The 20,962-nt window shown below is 40.4% G+C and overlaps 1 protein-coding gene across 3 annotated transcripts in view; it reads left to right on the forward strand.

Annotated features, from left to right (window-relative positions):
- SPTBN5 (spectrin beta, non-erythrocytic 5) overlaps positions 1 to 20,962 on the forward strand; it is a 104,902-nt gene that overhangs the window by 55,955 nt on the left and 27,985 nt on the right. For all 3 annotated transcript variants that reach the window (XM_082317938.1, XM_082317939.1, XM_082317940.1), the window contains 10 exons: positions 5,305 to 5,409; positions 6,339 to 6,524; positions 10,724 to 10,879; positions 11,517 to 11,708; positions 12,344 to 12,439; positions 15,548 to 15,666; positions 16,162 to 16,276; positions 17,281 to 17,394; positions 18,937 to 19,058; positions 19,702 to 19,864. In XM_082317938.1, coding sequence (XP_082174064.1) covers positions 5,305 to 5,409; positions 6,339 to 6,524; positions 10,724 to 10,879; positions 11,517 to 11,708; positions 12,344 to 12,439; positions 15,548 to 15,666; positions 16,162 to 16,276; positions 17,281 to 17,394; positions 18,937 to 19,058; positions 19,702 to 19,864 — 1,368 coding nt within the window. The remainder of the gene's footprint in view (positions 1 to 5,304; positions 5,410 to 6,338; positions 6,525 to 10,723; positions 10,880 to 11,516; positions 11,709 to 12,343; positions 12,440 to 15,547; positions 15,667 to 16,161; positions 16,277 to 17,280; positions 17,395 to 18,936; positions 19,059 to 19,701; positions 19,865 to 20,962) is intronic.

The raw sequence follows: 20,962 nt of genomic DNA on the forward strand, positions 1-20,962 counted from the left end.
TGAGGGAAATGAAGGGAATTTAGTCTCCACAGCATCTCAAATTTTTATATCCCAGCAAAGTTTCTAGCAGTGAAACTATGGGGAGTTTAAAAGGAATTTAGTCTGCCTTCAGACAAATGTTTCATAAGTAAATATTTTAATGATGATGATGTATGTGCATAGGATTCTGGTCTAACACCCACTACTTACAGGATAGGGGGTCAAGCTTGCAAATTTAGAAGAAGGAGGGGATAGGTGGGGGAAGGGATCGTAGCAGTTATGGGAAAACAAACACTGACTTCTGTCTGTGTTTTTCCCATGTACATTTCCAATATCAGATAATTATATTCTTATGCCGATGAGACAGCATGCAGTAGGAGGGAGGAAGAATTTTAAATATGTTTAACATTAGAATTTCATGTCTAGATTGTGAGGTCAGAGGCCAATAATATAGTGATGTCAGTGTATGTATTTTTTTTATAAACAACTTCAGTGTGTTTTATTCCACTTATGGTTATAGTATGATACCTTGTTATAACTTTTACTGAAATGAAGCATAGTACAACATATTTGTGAACCATATATAATCATGGTATTAAGCACATTTATTTACTTTACTAAAACAATTTTTTTTTAATTAATTCGTTTTTGTATTTACTTTTATCAGAAGTAAGTCAAATCAAATCTTGTTGTGATCTATCTGCACAGAGAATTTGGACTTGATTACTTGCTTTAAGTGAAGGCATTTAAAACTGGGAGCAATTCTGGCTTTCAGTATATGCTTAGAGCTGAAAGATTTTCAGTGGAGTTCCAGCAATCTCAGCAACAAGCCCAGGGCAGGCAGTGGGGGGCAAAATCTGTGGAACTTGTTATACTGTGAAGAGCAGAAGCAGGAGAAGGGAGTGGATTTGCACAAATACTTAAAATAGTTTTTCTTCTACAGAAATAAAAATGACACTTCTTAGAAGACAGATTTCTTTTGGGGTTGTGTCAGCTTCCAGTGTGTATGAATGTGAAGTTGTGGCATCCAGAGAACATAGTTATACTAATTACTAAAATGTTTCATTCAGTATTTCTCCAAAAGCTAGAGCTGGCCTGTGCTGTCACATAAGGGGTCTTATGACAGTGTGGCTAAATCTGTGCAATGAGCTCAGCAATAGTGAAAAACTCCAGTTACGTACGGTTAAAACCTCTGTTTCTGTGCTTTGCATTGTTAATAACTTGGCTATTTGTTACATGTTACATTTCAAATCCCAAAAAGGGCCAAGTCCATTTTATGGTTTTAAGCATCTTTGCAAGTCTTCACTTAAAAACAAGTCCATTATATAGTGAGCGGTCAAGTCTTTGGTGCTTTTTGTGGCTGAGCATTAAATTCTTGATGATGGGCCACGATTCATAACAGCAACAAGCTTGAAAGAAAGTTTATACCTGCTGTGTGCTTTGGGAGACTCTGGTAGGTTACCTGAGAAGAGCTATACAGTGTTTTGTGTTTGAAATCAATATGTTTCATTCAAAGCAGGAGTTTGGGGACCTGTCTAAAAATATGCCAAAAAGTGATGTAATTGGCCACAGGCCAGCATTGTGGTGTGGGAGCCAATTTCCATTCTGCTTTCAGATTGGTATCACAAATGCTTAAATGAAAAAAATATTGCGGTTCTGATTCTAGCAATTGCTGTCATAAGATTTCTGTTTAAAAGACGAATGGACAGTTTCTACCTCACCAGCGCTCCAAGTAGCATTGTTAGTGCTACTGGGGCTGCTTTCTTCTAAGTGTATTGCCATCACCTCTCGTGTAATGTATGCAGGCAGTTTTCTTTTGCACCAATTTTCTTTTTGTGCACCACTATTCATTCTCAGTATTGAAAACCTGTGTTCCCAAGAGCATTTGCACAGGCTTCTACTTGGAGGACCTGGTCCAAAGCTTTCAGAAGTCAGGCGGACTTTTTCCCACTGCTGTAACAGCTGAAGGGATGGGGCTTTGAATGCTCAGTGTTATTTGTGTGTAGTGATTTTCAGTGGAGCAAGGCACTGAGCACGCCAGTGGCAGCTGCTTGTGACTCACCATCCCACACCCCTGTGCCTCAGATGTCTCTGTTCTCTTTTTCCAAAGAAAATAACCATCTTTACCAGTAGATGTCCCTTGCCTTTTTCTTATACCACAAATATATGATCAGGAAAACTAATGGCTGACCATTTCTTCAGGTATCACAGAGTTTGCAGTTTCACTGCTAACAGTTACTAAATAAAGGTCTGGGAGTGATATGCGGAAAATTATGGGAATTTTCTGTTTCCTCAGGTAAATCTTTTTTGACCAAAAATGGTAGATAATCCACAGAATATGACAGAGAAGCTACAATGCTTTTAAAGCAGCATTTAAAACACCAAGATAGAGATGCAGCAAGTGGCTGTATGTTTGTGTACCCCGAACAGGAGTGAGGTAGATTCAGCTGATAACTTTTTATTTCAGTGTTAGTAACAGCAGTGTAAATATGGATTTGTAAGTGGTTTAACAAAGCATTACAGTAGACAGACCTGGAGCCTACATGCATGGAGATCTTCCTCCACAAGAGCAAACCAAATCCAAAAACACTCTAAAAAAAAAAATCTGTCATAATTTCATACACTTGATGAGTAGGATAGATCAAAGGATTAAAGTTTGAATGACAGAATATCTGCCTTCTGGTGGGGGTTGTATTTAACATACAAAGGTATAACAGAGACGTTAATGTATTTCTTTAGGTATCCTGGTGATTTATGGGCCAGACTTATTAAAAACTTAGGCCTGTTGTACAGTGGCCTTCCCCGCTTCTTGACAGTGTTGACTGTGTTGGGATTTATTCACCTCTCTTCTGATACTCAACATGGATTAGTAGAGAGCAGTTTGAACATCTGGCCTGGGCATGATATTCTTCTGTGCATTTTTCTGTATATGCAAAATATTCCTCTCATTAACTCCCCCAAAATGAACCAGAAGGTCAGGCCAAGTCTGGCCATCAGTCCTCTTAGCCACAGTTGCCCAGGAGGGCTGAGTGGCAGCAGCAGTAACAAGGTCCATCAACCATCTAGAGATCAAGGCGACAAAGCAAGGCAATGACTGAAATCTGGGATCTGTCCAGGAGGACCAGGGCAGAGCTCAGGCCTCCCCTCAATGCAGCTCAGGCAGGGCTGGGGCCAGGGTTGAGCCTCAGAGGGACGCCCAGGCGGGAGCAGGGGGCCTGTCCAAGGGACAGTCTGGGCTGCCAGAACCTGTTGGTGCACTCAGACCCTGACAAGTAGGTGTGGATTCCCCTGCTCATAATACATGCCTGGGAAACCTCTCCTTGAGAAGATCCCCTGTGGGGTTAAACAGTCGTCCAATACTTCTGTCCAGACAATGAACATCATTACCGGTTTTCTGAAGTAGCTGCCGAAGAATATCTTTTCTCTCCTATAAAAAATGCCCTGTCAGACTGCTACAGAACTGTAATGTTTTGCAAAGCAAGAGATGTCTTTAGAAGTTATTTTTCCTGTGCACATCTATGGTTTTAAGGCACAGATTTACCTATGTTCTTTACCAGCCCTCTTCTGAAACTATTAGCAATTGTGTTTTTTCACTGATTCTAGTCTGTTCCTTTCCTGCCTCTGAATTCTTTCACACTATATCACTGATCTCAAATTCTTTTTCCATCTTGGCTAATTGCACTTAAGCCAGGTAGAATTACTGGTTGGAATTTCTCAACCTTATCCAAATACTTACGATTCCATGAGCTCACAGAGTGGATTATGCAGTGCTGTGTCCCAACTGATAAATGCAGTCCCTCATAGCAGCCTGAACTCCAAAAGTCTCTGCAGTCATGTTCACTCCACTGTGAACCTTGTCCGTAGCTAATTTTTGCTCATGTCCCATCACAGCCTCTGGGGTTTTTGTCCTGCTGTTGTCTTGTCATTGAATAAAGGAAGAAACTGGGGATTAAAGGGAATTAAATCCACTGGAGAAGAATAAATTCCTACTGGCCTGCAGAAAAGCTTTTTTTTTTTTTTTTTTCTTGATAATAGATAACTACATTGTTTATTCTTTTGCATTTGACAAAACTGAAGGTAACAGAATGGACGGGAGAAGTAATTGGGTAGTCAGTTTTCTTAATACCAGAAAAGAGTCAAGAAACACTGTGGTGCCTTAGAGGTATATATGGATTAGTTAGAAAAGGTCCTCACAGTGTTAAAAGCAAATAGTGCAGAGGTCAGTTTCCTTAAAACTGCATTTGTTATTTTAGACCGAGGTCTTTCTGCATCAGAGACTGACAGGACAGACAGTAAATAAAATTAATGCAGTTAAGTTGGAAAGATGGCCTGAAAAAAATAACAGATGGTACAGGTGCAAGTTATGACATTTTTCAGGAATAATCAGCTGCATAAGTACAAGATGGGGACAAGCTGGTCTGATAGCAGTTCTTCTGAAAAGTTTCTGGAAGCTTATAGTAGGTTGCAAGGTGAACTTGAGTTCATGGTATTGTGTAAAAGATAAGCACCATACACAGATACATACAGAAGATTACAGCTTGGAAACCACACATAAGCTCTCTACTGTCTTCACTACCTTCACTCTAGCAATGAATTATTGCTTATTGCCACTTCTTGCATCAAGTATTAGGAACCCCATTTCAAAATAAGTGGAAATGGAAAAAACCCAGAGGAGAGCAATAAGAATAATCAGAGTCAAGAAGACACAGCCTGTGTGGAATGATTGATCAGATCAGGGTAGTTTTAGCCTAGAGAAGACAGAAATCCCAGTATGCAAAAAGCCTACAAATATGTACAAGGCTGAAGCAAATGTAGAAGGAATTATCTCCTTTCTGTGATGAAGAGGGCAGTATGTAATGAGGTAAAGCATTAGCAATGCATTTGCAGGCTAGATATTTGGAAAATCTTGCTAATGGTAAAGTTAACGAAGCACTGGAATAAATTGCCCAGGGATGCTGCAAAGTCTCTGTTATTGGAAGTCTTCTAAGAAGGAATCATACAGACATCTGTCAGACGTGACAATGTTGATTTGCTTTGGATTATAAGGATGGCTTAGACCTCTGGAATTCACTGCCAGCCTTGTGACTTAGTGATTGCGATAAGCAGCGATAGGTAACTTTCCTTAGCTGGACCTGTTAATGTTTGTCTTTCTTGCTCAAGACCATGGAGCCCTGCTATTTAATTTCCAATTTCAGTTGCCTTCTGTTCCTTTTTTTTCCTCTCAAGTGTACTCTCAACAGCAGAGTTAATACCTCTTCTCACATTTATGAATCAGGTTTATGTGATAATTAATCTACTGAGAAAAATATTAAACTATTTTTATAGATTTATTTGAAAAGCAGTGACCTTGGAAGCTCTGTGGATGAAGTAGAGCAACTGATAAGGAAACATGAGGCTTTTGAGAAGCTTCTGGCATCACAGGATGAGAAGGTACAAAAATCAACAAATATTCTACATGGCAACACATTAAATTGCTGACAGGTGTGATACTCCTGGTATGCTTGAACCACAGAGAAAATGGGGAAGCTTAGCGAAATAAGAGACAGAGAAGTGGAGAACAAGTGTTAAATGCTCCATGCCAGTATTGTCTTGCAGTAGACAGGAAAACCACTTAGTTAGTTGAATAGTGGCATGTACCAAAAGAAATATTTAAAGCAGGCCATATTTTGTGTTAAGGATATCAGAAGTTTCTCCTTTTTTCATTAAAAAAAATCAGTGGCTTTTAAAGCAAGTAAAATACAGTAGGTCAGAGGGTATGACTTGTCTAATTATTTAAATATGCATTTGGTATACAACATCTGTACCAAATTGGCTAGCCTCTTTGCATCTTTGGAATAGATGCTGAATTGCTCACCTGCATGTAAAGGAATCTGCCTGGCTGGTGGCCACTGCTGTAATTCACCCAGGCTAGGGCTAAACTCAAACCTGGGGCTGTGCCTGGTTTTCCCAGAAGGAATGAGCTCCCAGAACCCATGCCACCTCCCTGCCAGACTGATTGCTCATGTTGAGAGCTACCTTCCAACACCTGATTTCCACACAGCAATAAAACCTGAGCGCTCATGGGTGTCAGGCTTGCTCCATGATTATGTGCACTGGATGATCAGTGGCATAGGGGCTCGAAGCTACAGCTTTAATTCATTTAACTAGCTATGGTGTGCGACAGAGACCAATGACAAGGACGTCATAGATGTAACATAGTACAGGGTGGGGTGGGGGGAATGCTGGTTAACTTGTCCTTGCTATTCCTGGTTCATTCCAGAAAAAAATATAATCTTTTAGGTATGGCAAGGAACCTGTTTTTTGTTTCTTTCACACCACTTTGAAGCATAAAAGTAATTTCAGATTTGTTGCCTCCTCAGATGATGTCTCTTCAAGAACAGGCAAGCAGGCTAGAAAAGGCTGGTGGACTGGAAGGGCTAAAGATCCAGCACAAACTGAATGCCATTCATGAGAGGAAGCGGCAGATCAGGGATCTGTCCCAGAGTAGGAGAGAGAAGCTGCAGACTGCCCTTCTTCTGGCGCTTTTCTACCAGAACTTGGAAGAGGTAAGAGGGTTTTAGACTGGGATGAGGGTGGAAGGCAAAGGAGCTGCCTACCTCTGTTGGATGAAGTGCTCACCCTTGCCAGAGATTAGGTGGATGGATAATCCACTCTGGTATGGCAATTCCTGTTCTGCCACACTCATGCAAAGGGGTAGGTGCTCCAATGCCATTGCTGTTACTATACCATCGTTGTGGCATTGTGCCCATTACAGCTGCTTTACACATCAGGAGCTCTGCTAAAATAAAACTAGGAAAGGAAAACTGCCAGCTACTACCTTATGTTTACTTTGGTGGGAAGGGAAAGAAAAGATATTTCAAATCAGGGTGAATACAAAATGGAAAGCGTTATGGCAAGGATGCCAGGCTTTACTAGTGAGTTTTCACTGAAGGCCTTCAAAACAGTGCCGTAACTTAGCATAGCTCCTCAGCTACTGTAGACTGGTCTCTGCAGAATATGTTTGTCTCTGTCTCCTGTTTTGGCCCTAGTCCTGTAACTGAGTAGCTCTGCTTCTGGCACTACTGTTGGAAAGACATACTAGGTCAGTCTTTCAAAGGGCAGCACAATGTGTGTGACTGAAAAATGTGCTAGTATCTGGTGTGCTGGCATAAGCAACAGCACGCAGGCCCAGAGGGACATTTGCAAACACTCTTGCTGGTCTGGTATGCACCCCTTTTGCTGCTGCATGCCATGGAACATCCTCTATGGTTTAAAGAAAAACTGCAGGTGCTTGTCACCTCCCAGCCCACAAAAAAGACGCATGTCCTGACACAGGTCAAATTATGATTGTGACCAAAGGCGAATGAATGCCTGTAACACAGCTGCTGCTGACAACCAAATTTATTTAAAAAAAAAAAAAAAAAGAGTAATCTAAGGTGTAAATGGCTGCTAAATTTCCATTTACAGCACAATATATTTGGATCTCCACACCCCACACCCCCCAAATAATCAAACATTTAAATACTGTCTTCTTTGGCTACACTAAAGAGCCAGAGATGCACGCTGTTTTGTTTTAAAATAAACTTTATCAGGAATTATTTACACAGCCAAATATTAACTCATATTATTTGGCTATACTTTTCCTATCACATGAACCAGTCCACCAGCAATGGCCAGTCCACCTTGTGGACTAGCAGAGGGGAGTGAATGGAGTGGACGGTGCATTGCACAGTGCTAATATTTTCGAAATAGCAATGTACCTCTGATGGAAAGGTCACAGAACTGCCAACATCCCCTTTGGTCGAGAAACCGTCAATGCCATCCTAGAGATACAATCAACCCATTAGGTAGGAATACTTCTGCATTTCTTCCCATCTCTCTGTAATTGTTAAATCAGTGCTTGGGCTGGGGTCCCCCTTCATTCTTGAATCACACAATTATAGCAGAGGATCTGGCCCTGTATTGTAAGGAACATTTCCTTTTTCTCATCCACTTTCTCCACATAAATTCAGCCACGAGTTCTATAGGGAGTTTTTGCTCTCAAACTACCAGTTCATTTACTTCGCCAATCCAAATTCATTACCTACTGCTGTAGAATGTGAATGCCACCAATGAATTAAAAAAAAAAAAAAAAAATCTCACAGTAATATCTGTCTTCCTCATTGTCGGGTAGAATGGAATGTTAAATTTTATTTTAATGATGTTCTGGGTGTGTATGGGTTTATATATGAGAATAGTCCCCAGAGGGATGTTAAATTGCAGAGATGAGTTTTGAGTTTAGCTGTGAAATCAATGAGGTCATTGCTTATTCTTACTTATTAGGAGAACAAGTCCTATAGCTCAGGTTCCACTCCCCTGAAAACTCTCCCTCCTGCAATCATCTTAAGTCATTTCTATTGATCAAACAGAATTTTTTGTCAGCAGAAAACAGTGATCACTGTCATTGTTGAAAGTCTCCTAGTTACTCTCTAGAAGCAATTACACAGAGAGCCACAAACATCAGTACAAAGACAATACAGTCTGTGATTACTGATGAGAGGGTGGAGAGCTCAACATCATATGGTCTGCTTAGAAGGCTAGCTGCTGCAGTTTGTACCCTTTTCAGGACATAGGACTTTGTTTTTCTCGGGAGATCACATGCAGCTCACAAAATAGGACACACTTTCCTACAGTAGAAATAGGGTGCTTTTCTAGTTCCAAAGAAGTGAGACAGACTTATAGACTATGTCACAAAGTCTGTACCTCAGTGTTAACATGGAAGGCAAATGAGCAGTTTGCTGCTTAGAAATGTGTGTATTTATTTAAGTTATTGCAGAGGAAAGATCATAAAGTTGAAAGTTTTGACTTCTAAAGCTGGCTCTGAGTTTTAATACCGACTCTGAAACTTGCTCATCGTATTAGTATCACTTAACTTCCTTTCCCTTTTACTCTCTGTACAAGAGAATAAAAAACACTTTCTACTTTATCTCAGAGGAATGTGACAGAGAATTAGTTGTTATCTCTAAATGTCTAGTTTGTGCTCTTGAGGTTACAGTAACTGATATTTTGAAAATGTAGATTTCTAAATTGATAGTGCCCACATTTTTAATGAGTCCCATAGAAATAAGACTAGTCCCATGTGTCTACACTGAGCATAACACTAGTCTTGCTGTTGTCTTCAATAACATGAAAATGCCTGTCCAGACAACCATAAGTCTTTCCATAGAAAGATCTTGGGACAACAGATCAGCCTTGCTTCACATCTGAAAGTGGACATGGGTCCAGGAGAAAGATCTCTGACTCTCTAGAGGCATCCTAAGTAAGCCTTAAAATAAACCAAGCCACTAAGAGTGGAGATGTGACTTTTTCAAATGGCTTTGTTCAGTCTGTCATTAAGCCATTGCTTATTGTTAAAAGGTAGGAGAAAAATCACCCTTTAAGTGGCTATATGCAGGGGATTCATTTGTTTCTCATCCTAACTGTATGGATGAGTCTCTCCCATACAAATGAGAAGTCAGTTAAGTGACGTTAAAGCGTTAATGTGTGGCTGGGTAATGGGAGAACGCCCTAGCTTGTGAGGAGGGTGTCAGAAATGAAAACAGCAGATCACAGTGTGCTGTCCTGGGCAACCTTGACATAAGGCTCCTGTTTGAGTCTCTAACTGTTCTCTGGAGAGGAACAGTTTCTGAAGAGCATGCTACTACTGAAAGCTATTTCTGTTATTGTTTATAGAATTTCAGCAGCTGAAACAACACTTCAAATCATTAATTAACTGAGAAAATCCTCCAGTTGTCAAGTCTTGTGTGCATGTAGCACAGTTCCACAAGGACAGCCAAGATGCTTTGAAACTGATAAAGCTGGCTTCAATTTGCTGTTCTTGTGTTGTCAAAACATTAGGTTACCTCAGTGGTCTGAGGACAACAGGATCAGTTACAACATATGTCAAGTGTTCAGTTCTCAGTGTTTTGATGGATAGAAAATATTTCCTTCAGTGTTAAGGGCTAAAGTTTAGCAGACTTTAAAGAAAATTGTGGAAAACTCGCTATCCTATTGTCCATTTTATTCTGCATACATTTAAATCCCCTAAAAAAGAATTTCCTAAGAGAAACACATAATCCTTGCTTTGTTAGTCGTCATGGTTCACCTGCTTGTCTGAATCTGATGTTCCTGACTAGACCATTTTGAATTTTATGAAATGTAAAAGCAAATAGAGTTGTATTTGCTTTCAAATAATCTGACTAGTGCTTCACCCCATCAGTAAAGCTTTATTTGCTTTGGATTTTCAATTTAGGTCTCACAACATCACTGAGATCAGGAAATGTTAGTGCTGTTTTATAGGTGAGGCACAGAATTCTTAAGAATCTTAACACAGCTTACAGGTAGGTCAATGACAGAGATAGGAGATGAAACTCAGAGCCCTAAATCCAAGGCTCAGCTGTCATAATCTCATTTTAAACATGTCTACCATGTCAAGGCTACATATCTGCTCAAGAACTCTCTGTACCTAATCTAGAAGATTGTATAATCTGTTTATGGCTTGTGATAAAATTTGGGGTATTCAAGGAATTTTTCATTATTCTTGTGGTCAGATAAAAATTATTTTCATTCCTACCTGCTTTCATTTCCTAGCAAGTAGAATAGTTCAGAAACTGGAGAGCCACCTCGGCCGTCAGCTCCCAGCTCAATCTGCCCAGCCCAGGCATAGTTGCATAGAACAATGACATGTCCTGGGAGGAGGCCCCGGGACGGCATGTCACGCTAACTCTGATGCCTCACATTGCTGCAGGCAGAAGACTGGATCAGTGAGCGCATGCAGAAGCTAGAGGATCCTTCCATACAAGATCCCAGCAATCTGCATGACAAAATGAAGCTGCTGCAGAAACATCAGGTCTTTGAGGCAGAGATTCTAGCAAATGAAGAAATCATCACAGCTGTTAATAAGGTAACTCTCTCAATCTGCTAGTGTCTTTAGAGATTATTGCTGGTTATCCAAAGAAGGACAGATAGATTGGATGGAATGAAAAGGAAAGGTAGCTTGTTCACCACTTCTATATTAATTATCCTACTTGTGTGACAAGAACCCAGTTGCTATGCCATGGAAATGTAATGCTGTTAATTTACAACAGAGAGATTTGTTAATTGCTCTATCCAGGGAACTTCCGTCTTTCTTTATTGCCTGAATAGGAAGGTATCACTGACTTCTTCCTTTCCTGGGGTGATTACTCCTACGAAAGGTAAATAGGATTTCATGCCCAATTTGTGAACATTCTTGTTGAAACTGGGTGAATCACATAGCTGAAGGGCGCAATCATCTGTAATACCTCTCTTGGTGCTCCCACTCCATGAATGTCATTCTTGGCAGGGAAATATTCAAATCCTAACGTTCTTGATTCCCTCCAGACGTAAAAGCTTTCCAGCTGAGCAGTATCATTTAGGCAGTAAGAATTTATATTAGTAATTTATTGTGCAGTCCAAGTTAGGAAAGTGAGAAAGTCCTTCTAGAGAGGTCATGTAACATGGTAATCACATTAAAAATTAGTGGTAACCTTCATTTCTAATTTCTTCTTCTGAATGTGAAGAAAGGAGAAACCCTGGTATCAAAAGGCCACCCAAAATCAGGAGAGATCCGTCGCCGAGTCCGCATGCTTCAGGAGCGTTGGGAGAAATTGAAGAGAGCTGTTGCTGCACGTGGAAAGATGCTGGAGGACAGCCGGGACTTCCTGGAATTTCTCCAGAAGGTGGACCAGGTGGAAGCCTGGATCAGGGAGAAGGTAAATGGATTCTAATATTTAACCCAAGCAGCACACTAGAGACTTGCTATTTAGCAGTGAACTTCTGATAAATGTGCCATCTTCCAGGATATTTTCTTAATGGCTTTTGCCTGGAAGAATCATGACATGTTCTACAAATGATATGGAAGGAATGATTCAACAAATTCTAAAAATTTTATGGAGTGTTTCCGTGCCAGAGTCAGTTGGACAGTATTAGCACATGTTCTCATGTAAAATGTGCACATAAAGAAATAGTGATTTTTGGTGGTCATCTCGTGTGTCTCTCTTGAGACAGAGTAATGAAAGCAGACTAGAATGGAAGACTTGAGGCATTTGGCAACTGGCACTCACTCTCATTGTGATCAAATCTGAAAGTTTCTCTTTGTAGAGAGTGAAGGAAGAGTCACTTGATCCACTGATTTTCATTCAGAGGTTGCTTCCATAATCAGTAATAGATTGGAGAGGGAGTTGGGACTAAGCCTCATAACTATCTAAAGATCAGAAGAGACTACTTCAGAAGCTGTAGGTCAGTGATTTACAGACACATCACAGAACTGACTGCATAAGCATTGGGACGTGCTGTGTTCTTGCACTCTTAGCCTGAATGTTTGCCTGTCTGCTGCTTATTTTCCCAGGAAGTCATGATTAATGTAGGTGATGTGGGAAATGACTATGAACACTGCCTGCAGCTCATGAAAAAGCTGAATGAGTTCCGTGGAGCAACATCAGGGGTAAGAGGTGTTTTCCATGCACATTCCTTGTGTGGCTGGAAGCAGCAGTTACCTTTTCAGCACAGCAATATACGCAGGTAGCAAATACAGTTCCAGTACCCTGAGGAAGTGAAGGGTCAGGGGAGTAGGAAGCATTACCACTTTATAAGCCATTAAAATAGATAGATAGAATTTTCCCTCACTGTGCCTTCTGCTTTGATGATGTCTAAGCAGAGCTGTCAGGCACTCATGACACAACCTAAAATTTTGGATTGCATTACATGACTGGAAAGCTGGCCATGTGAGCTTGAATTTGAGCAAATTTCCAGTTTGATTCATGCAGTCCGCAAGTCACAGTGAGTTCCACCCAAAAGTGGGTTAAAAATGGTTGTTTCAGCCATGTTTGTTTGAATCTGAAAGTTGATCTGGACCTTCCATAAAAAAAAAATTTACCACTTTCTCCATTTCCCTCCTTTATATCTTCCTTCCCCTCCTCCTGAGGAACAGTCAAGTTTCTCATATTCCTTCATCCAAATGAAGCACATATATTTGGGGGACTTTGTTTATACAGCATGTGTGGTAGGTCATGAATCATAACATTAATAATCAGACATTTAGTAAAACAGAGCAATGGTTTACATTTTGGATAGCAGCCATGTGACAAGACAGCTGCACAGTTCACCTTTCCGTGCTGGGACCTCTGACCCTCTTTTGTGGTGCTGAGTCATGCCAGCTGCCTCTCTTGCCCCCAGTGAGATGTGCTAACCTGGGCACAAAACCTTGCGAATGCTGGGGAACAGGCCCTGCCACAACAAGGGCCTCCTTGTGATGTGCTTCAGCGCCCACCATGAGAGCTGTGAGGCCATACATCGAGGGGATGCATTTGCAGCAGCCTCTTGTTCTCTCTGTTTGCGTGAACTGCTACAGATGTGGACTAACAGGTCTGAGTGTCACGCAGGAAAGGTTACTGTGCTGATTTGCTAGTCTGGAAGCTGTGAAGGTCTGGAAAGAGGCGTGTTAGGACTTTGTGAGTGAGGCTTACTCTAATGTTCTCTCCTAATATTCTTTATCCTTTGTTTGCCTGGTATTTTGTTGCCAGTTCCTGTTATGGCAGCTCCCATCTTCTCTTTCTGTTGCCTAATAGCAGAAGGAGACAATCCTCTTCTATGTGAAGTAACAGTATAGATATGCCTGACACCTGGGAGAAAACCCTGAGCTCCCCTTTCCAGAGGCCAGCAGAATTTTCTGTGACAGTACTGGATTTGGGTAGAGAGCCAAAATACTCAAGCTTCAGCACCACGGTGTTAGTGACGTGAAGAGACCTTCTTTGGCCCTTCAGTCCTCACCAGCTGAACTGTGAGCTAAGGGATGGAGCAAGGGCTCTGCTACAGGTTGTACCAGCCAAAAGGAGGATGGTGAAAGAGACAGGAACAGCCCAGTGTCCTAGTCAGCATAAGGTAGATTTTATGTGCCACAGGAAACTCTTGGCCTTAGATACTGTCAGCTTGTAGCCACTGCTCCTGTACCACTCTGAACATGACTCCTACAGAAAAAGGCTGGGACAGTGATACCTTCATAGCTGATGCTTAGTTGTACGGTACTTCACAGGGTGATACAAACAGAAGCAGGCCGGTCCTGGCCAGTGTGTGCATCCATCCAGTCTAGGTTTCCCCACTAGACAAACCTGAGGTCAGGGTAGGGAGCAATCATCCTGCATTGATGGCTGCCAAATTTTCTACTCATATTCCATCCCATTGTGCTGCTATTATTTCCCAGGAGGGGAGACTGCAGGGTTTCTGTAGAATATCTGGCTGTCTGCTGGTTTCTCTTGTTTACTTTATGGCTGTGTATAATAGTAAAGCACATATGGAAGCATGCACATTGGTATGGATGTAGCATAAATAAAATACAAATGGAGTCAATACTTCCATTAACAGTGTGCTGGCATCTTGCAGCTGTGCTTCTACTACACCAGTGATTAATGTCTCCCTGCTAAACTTTTGATTTACTGGTCTTAGAAAAATAGAGAATGTTTTTGAATCTTGGAGCAGTGTTCAGTGTTGGCCATCAGTCATGCTCCAAAAGAACGATTATTCCACTATAGTCCAGATTATATGTGCAATGTGCAAATATTATCCTTTCTATGGTATGTACATAGGAAGCAAGTTGCCTTGAAGACTTAGCATACCTTTTAAAACGCAGTGATGTTACTTTAGAAGACAACACAATGGCACAGGTTGTCTGGGTTTCTCAAGGCTCTATGGATTTTAAGCCTGTTGTCCACAGTACAGCAGGCACATCTGGGGTTGTTCAGCCTGGAGAAGAGAAGGCTGCGGGGTGACCTTATTGTGGCCTTTCAATACTTAAAGGGGACTTATAAGAAAGATGGGGACAAACTTTTTAGCAGGGCCAATAGCGATAGGACAAAGGGTAATGGTTTTAAACTAAAAGAGGGAAGATTCAGCCTAGATATAAGGAAGAAATTTTTTACGATGAGGGTAGTGAAACACTGGAACAGGTTGCCCAGAGAGGTGGTAGATGCCCCATCCTTGGAAACATTCAGGGACAGGCTGGATGGGGCTCTGAGCAACCTGACCTAGTTGAAGATGTCCCTGCTCATTGCAGGGGGGATGGACTAGATGACATTTAAAGGTCTCTTCCATCACAAAACATTCTATGATTCTATGATCTGGACAGAAGCCTATCTCAAAAAAACAGTGCGTAGGCCTAGGAGCCACATGTCACTACCTGTTTGACAGAGGAACAATCTGCCACACATCAGCTGTTCCACAGCAGCCACCTATGTAACCAGCAACTGCCCCTATGTTTCTTCAATAAACGAGCCCCTGTTGGAATGCCTGGCTTAGAAATTAAGCTCTGAGGGTCCTCGTCTAGACCTAGATCATTGCTGTATCTATAGTCATTAATGTCCTTTCTTGCCTTTACTGTCTTCTCATCAGGGACTGGTAACACCGACAGTTGTAGTAGAGCAAACCCCATGTGTCTGAAATGTTTGATAATGAGGTAAAACTCTTGCTTGTTGCTGTTACTGTTGTTTTTCATGTCTCAGTGGAAAAGTCAATCACAAGCATTTCAAACACATACTTTGTTCCTTTTCTCACTTTACAGGAGATGACAGTGGATGATGCTCACATCAGGGCTATCAATGCCCTGGCCATGAAACTGGAGAGACAGAACAAGGAAGAAACAAAGACAATATATGAGCGCCGGAAGCACCTCAATGAGAAGTGAGTATGCTTTTAAAGCTTCTGTGTAAAGCAAAAACAAGAAGGGAAGATTAGGTGTCTTGGGCTGGGATAAATGGAGGAATTGCAACATATATTTTCTTCTTTAACATCATGACTACCAAACATCAGGCACTGGAGTTGACTTTCAGGACTCAGAGCAGTTAACCAGAAGGATTTCTAATCCAGCAGGGCCAAAGTCATGTTTCTAGCCTTGGGGGCAAATATGCTGTTTCACAGCACTTTACACACTAGATCCATGAAGCTAAGACACTTCCATCTGTTCACATAGTTGTTCTGGTGAAGTGCATATTTATTTTGCTACTTCACAGCCCACTAGCTAAGAACCAAAAGCATGAAGATAAGGATTGTGAGGTTATTGGGAGTTTAGGGAAACTGGATAGGTACTTTTTAGCTTTTAAGCCCCATGCCATCCTGAAAACTTGGAATAAATATAACCTCTGAAATACACCTCTAAAATATTCTTTTCAATAAAAGGTGGAACAGTTTCCATGGTAACCTGAATGCATACAGAAAGAAGTTAGAGGGAACCCTAGAGATTCATGCCTTAATCAGAGAAATTGATGACATCACAGAGAGAATTACCGAGAAGGTGAGTTCTCTGATTTTGATTAATTGAAATGGGAAAATGTTCTATTTTGCTAACAGTGATAAACGCAGGCATGCCAGTTGATAGAGAGATACTGAGTATCCAGCAGTGACCTTTGGTAGCTGTCTGTGTATCAAGTTTGCATCTCTTTCAGACAACGCTGAGCAAAGTCAGTTCTGAATACCAAAAGTCAGTTAGCTGAGCTACCATAGAGCTTTTTTCTGAATTATCTACTTAGCTTGAATATAGCAACTTCTAGTGTTCCAAATTCAAAGCTAATTCGTTCAACACTAGGTTGCATATCTCTCTCTGCTGTGCAATGCAGATATATTAAATTTGCAACTTTGAAAAGTTGTACAAAAATCATGTTCATTGAGAAAATGAAGGTAAAAATGCCTATCCTGGATTATAATTTTGAGATTAATAGAAGAAAAAGGCTATATAAAAACTAATTATTTCATCCACGTAACTAATGATATTAATTTAACTGTCAGTCAGTAGGCAGGTACATAGTGGTACTACTTAAGGTTACAAGGCTGTTGGTTTGAAATTTATATAACAACTTTTATGAATGTATTTCTTCATTGTCTGGGATTTCATTTCTGGTAGGATTCTGAGGGTCAATTTTATTTTCCATATTTTCATAAATAAATCACTTGAAAATTTCTGTGCCACAATTTAATGGGAAATATTTGACTGGTTTGGTATATGGAAAAAAAGGGAAAAGAAAGATTGAGAAATGTAGGGAAGCATTTCCTGTCTTTGTTTTATATGTGAATGGCCAGAGGCACCTTAAGTAGGATTGTGACTGTTCGAAGAGTTGCAAATTCTTATTCTGTCTCTGTAAGGAGTGCAGACAAAGTGCCCTGTTGATATTTAAAAAGACAATAAGAAAATTCAGATGGCAATACAAAGAAGGAAAGGAGGAGACTATTTGAAAGAATTAAGATATGATCCTTTTGCTTTTTGTCATCTTCACCATTTGCACATCCTACTGCCCCCTCCAGAGTGTACTGATACAAGCACTGGATTATGGGAAAGATGTGGAAAGTGTGGAAAACCTGATTCGAAGGCATGAAGAGATGGAGAGAGAAATCAGCGTTATTAAGTCCAAAATGGAGGTAAGAATTGGGGAAGTACAGACGATACTGTAAATAAGTTCATTTTTGCTTCTTGGAAACATGGTGCAAAGATCAGCGTGACTCTTCAGATTCATTAATATGAATTGCACTGCAATGCGACCGCAGCACAGATTTCTTCTCAGTAAAATACTGTGCTGCTTAATCCTACTTGTGTCGAATGTTATTCTTCCTGGTGCACCAAATCTAACATGTTAGCTGATTCTCTGGTCCTCACCTACAAGCCAGATTGCACTGTCCTGTATCTTTTGGAAAGTGTGGAATCCAAATTTAACTCTCCATCTTTCCCACAGTTTCTGTACTGACTTGAACCAAAATCGTGACTAGTTCTGTTTAGAACTAAAATGCAAAACCCACAGTGCACATAGTTTTCTGACATAGACATCAAAACCAGAAATCTTAGGTTATAATTGCCTGCCTGATCAGCTCTGACTTTTGTAAAATGGCCAGTTTGCATCGTTTCGGACTAATCTTGAGCGTTAAATATGGGTCTGAGCTCCTGTGTAATTGCATACTTTTAATAAAAAGAAAGGTTTTCAGCTGAACTGCGGTAGTGGAAATCCTATGACAGCCTCTCATGGTTTTCACTGTTGGCCAGAGTGTTAAGCCTTTTCATATAGAAAATATTTTTGCAAACTTTCTCTAAACTTTTTCTTCACAATAGTATGTAAATGGTGACAATATGTGTGATACCGTCACACATTGTGACTTCATTAGATAATTCTCACATGAAATACGGGTGATTACTAGTCAGCATTCCACATATAGCATTAGCAAGGCTGTATGGGGGAGTGCTGCATGGAAACAGAAAGACGAGCAAGGTTTGGGTTTGTTTGGGTTTTTTTTATGCTGCCACAAATACCATGTACAAAGTAAAATATCTGTACTTTTCTTATGGATTAAAACCAGCCTGGCATATTCTCCTTTCCGCACAATTAAAATTCTTCATTTTCATCAACTTGATGGAGTTTTAAAAGAAAGATACCAACTTTAAACCTGGGTTTGTGAGTGTTCTTTACTGTTTATCAGGCTGTGTTAAGGAAAACAGCATCAACTAGAAGTCTACACTGAAAGTAGTGTTTTGATGCTGCTGTTAGCTGAAATAGATACAAACAATTTTTGAGTCTTCTGCTGAAAGACAAATCTGGTTGCTTCTGTGTACTACCATATTTTCATGGCTTTTGTTACCCATCTTAGTTACATTAAGGTAATAAAGGTTACAATTAACACTTCCTTTTCCTGTATATTTGTCCCTATTCTGCAAAACTACCTTCTTAATTGTAAAGTAGCGTTTGTGCATGTGAAGCAACACACATATCTCTTTCTTCACATGGATGATTGCTCACAAATGCGTATGTATTCTTTGTGCATATAACAAGCCCCTTTGTATACTTTGTTACTGTAATTTAAGTACCTGTTTTTGAAAACTGGGATCTTAAAATGAACTACTTTTCCTGAAAGGGAAACTCAGCAACAAATATAAGCATTTGGCATAAATTCACCCCACTATAAATCTCTTCCCAGTCATTGGAATTGGAATCTTTCCGCCTTTCCACAAGGAATCCATCCATAAATGACAAACTGACTATGAAGCAAAAGGAGATGAAAAACAACTGGCTACAACTCCAGGGACAGGCCAAACAAAGGTAAAGACTTCTAGTGGTATGAATAGTTCTCAGCAGGAGCAAAGCTGCTCCCTGGGGTCTCAAATCTACTTTCCAGGGGCCCTTTAAAGGTTTTTGAGGATCCTTTACAAAGTTTATACAGGCAGCTAAGGCACCTGCATTGGAACAAGTGTGACTTGGTACAAGAAAAGTTCCACTGATGTGACTTTGGAAAACTAATACAATGAGTTCGTGGCTTATCCCACTATATAATATTACTAAAATGCCTCCAGGCTATCAGATTAAATCTATCATGAAGCCTTTGTGAAAGACTTATTTTTGGATGGTTCTAGAAGATTTTTTTTCCTTGAATCTTTTGAAAACAAGAAAAGCTTGGGACTGAGCTGTAATCATTGCTGGAAGCAACAACTATGAAGGCTTTTTCACTTTTCCTGTCGTAATGAACTGATGTAGAAAATAAGGTAAACATGTTGTTTCCAAGGCAGTGTGCATCTCCTGTGATTTTGGTTTAACATAAGGACTATTAGGAGCTGTAAGGGAAAGCTAGGAGTCTTGAATTCGCTTCATTTGGCTTCTCCTAGGATACCTTCTTCTGCAAATGGGGAGGGAGAGGCAACTAGATAATTCTGTGTTGGATAATGCTTAACTGCACATTGTGTGGCAGGAAGGAGAAGCTGGCAGCCTCGTATCAGTTGCAGAAGTTTAACTTGGAGATGAAGGAGATGCTAGATTGGACCCAAAACATCAGAGGCTTAATGGAAGCAGGGGGACTTCCTAAAAGTGCAAATGAAGCGGAAAGCATGATTGAGGAGCATCAGGAGAGAAAGGCAAGTATCATCATTGCTTCCAATTGAACATACTGGGAATCTTTCCCATGAGAATTAATTGCTGCAGACACAGCAGAATTTTGCTGCAAGTGTCTGTCAATAACATGGTGAAAAGACCGTTGTCAATAACAGGCTAGGGCCAGAAGTCTCCTATGTACTGACAGAACTCTATCCCATGGGCTGTTCGGCAGCTCGTGTCTGTGCAAAAAGTCTCAGAAAGCCCCACTAGCTCTCACCTGTACTACTGTCCAACCCTGTAGGTAAAAAGCTGGTTCAGTACGAAAACGTGCTCACTGCCAATCTCTTTGTTTGGATTGCCAAAAAGTTAATGCCAGTTAATTCTAGCCTTAAGTTAGATTTTGTCACGCAAACTCCATTTGCCTGAGAGGAAAATAAAAACAGCAGTTTCTCTCACACAAGACAGTAAATTACCATTGGATGGTACTACACATTGAGTTCTGAAACACTTCATATCCCAATACTAATTACCACACAATCTTTTGGCAGCTAATTTGGCTAATATTTTTGGTGGATTTTCTAAAAGGAGTGATACTGTTAATTAACCTTAGAAAAAAGTTAATATTTTCCTTTTTCCCAAGCATCATAGCTATCTTTCAGCTACGTTACCTTTTCTTTGCATTTATGTTACTTTTTCTAAAAATCATGTCCCCAGAATCATGACTAATAACCAGTGCTTTGTGGGTCCCATTATTAGCACAAATGGTTTGTAGATTCTGATTCATTTTCTAGACTTGAATTTGAAATATGAAATACATGAAGTCCCCTCCTTTTTCAGAGTCTTCCATTTTAACAATGCTCTCTCATGTCACAGACTTAACAATGTTTTTGTTGGTAATTAATTCTTTGTCACAATAGAAATACCCCAAACCACTGATGAAGTGTACTTTAAATTTAGATGGTAGCAAGATCTAAGTCTTTAATATCTGTTAGTAAAGGAACCCAAAAGGCTTTAAGGAGATAGTCACACAGAAAAGGAGGAATCCAGGCAATATGTTCTTTTGTATTGGGTTGACTAAACTAAAATTACAGACAAGACAAGAAAAATGGAGGGGGTTTTTTTCATTCAGGTTAGTGGCT

The sequence above is a fragment of the Platalea leucorodia genome, assembly GCF_965183815.1.
Source record: "Platalea leucorodia genome assembly, chromosome: 7".
Taxonomy (NCBI): domain Eukaryota; kingdom Metazoa; phylum Chordata; class Aves; order Pelecaniformes; family Threskiornithidae; genus Platalea; species Platalea leucorodia.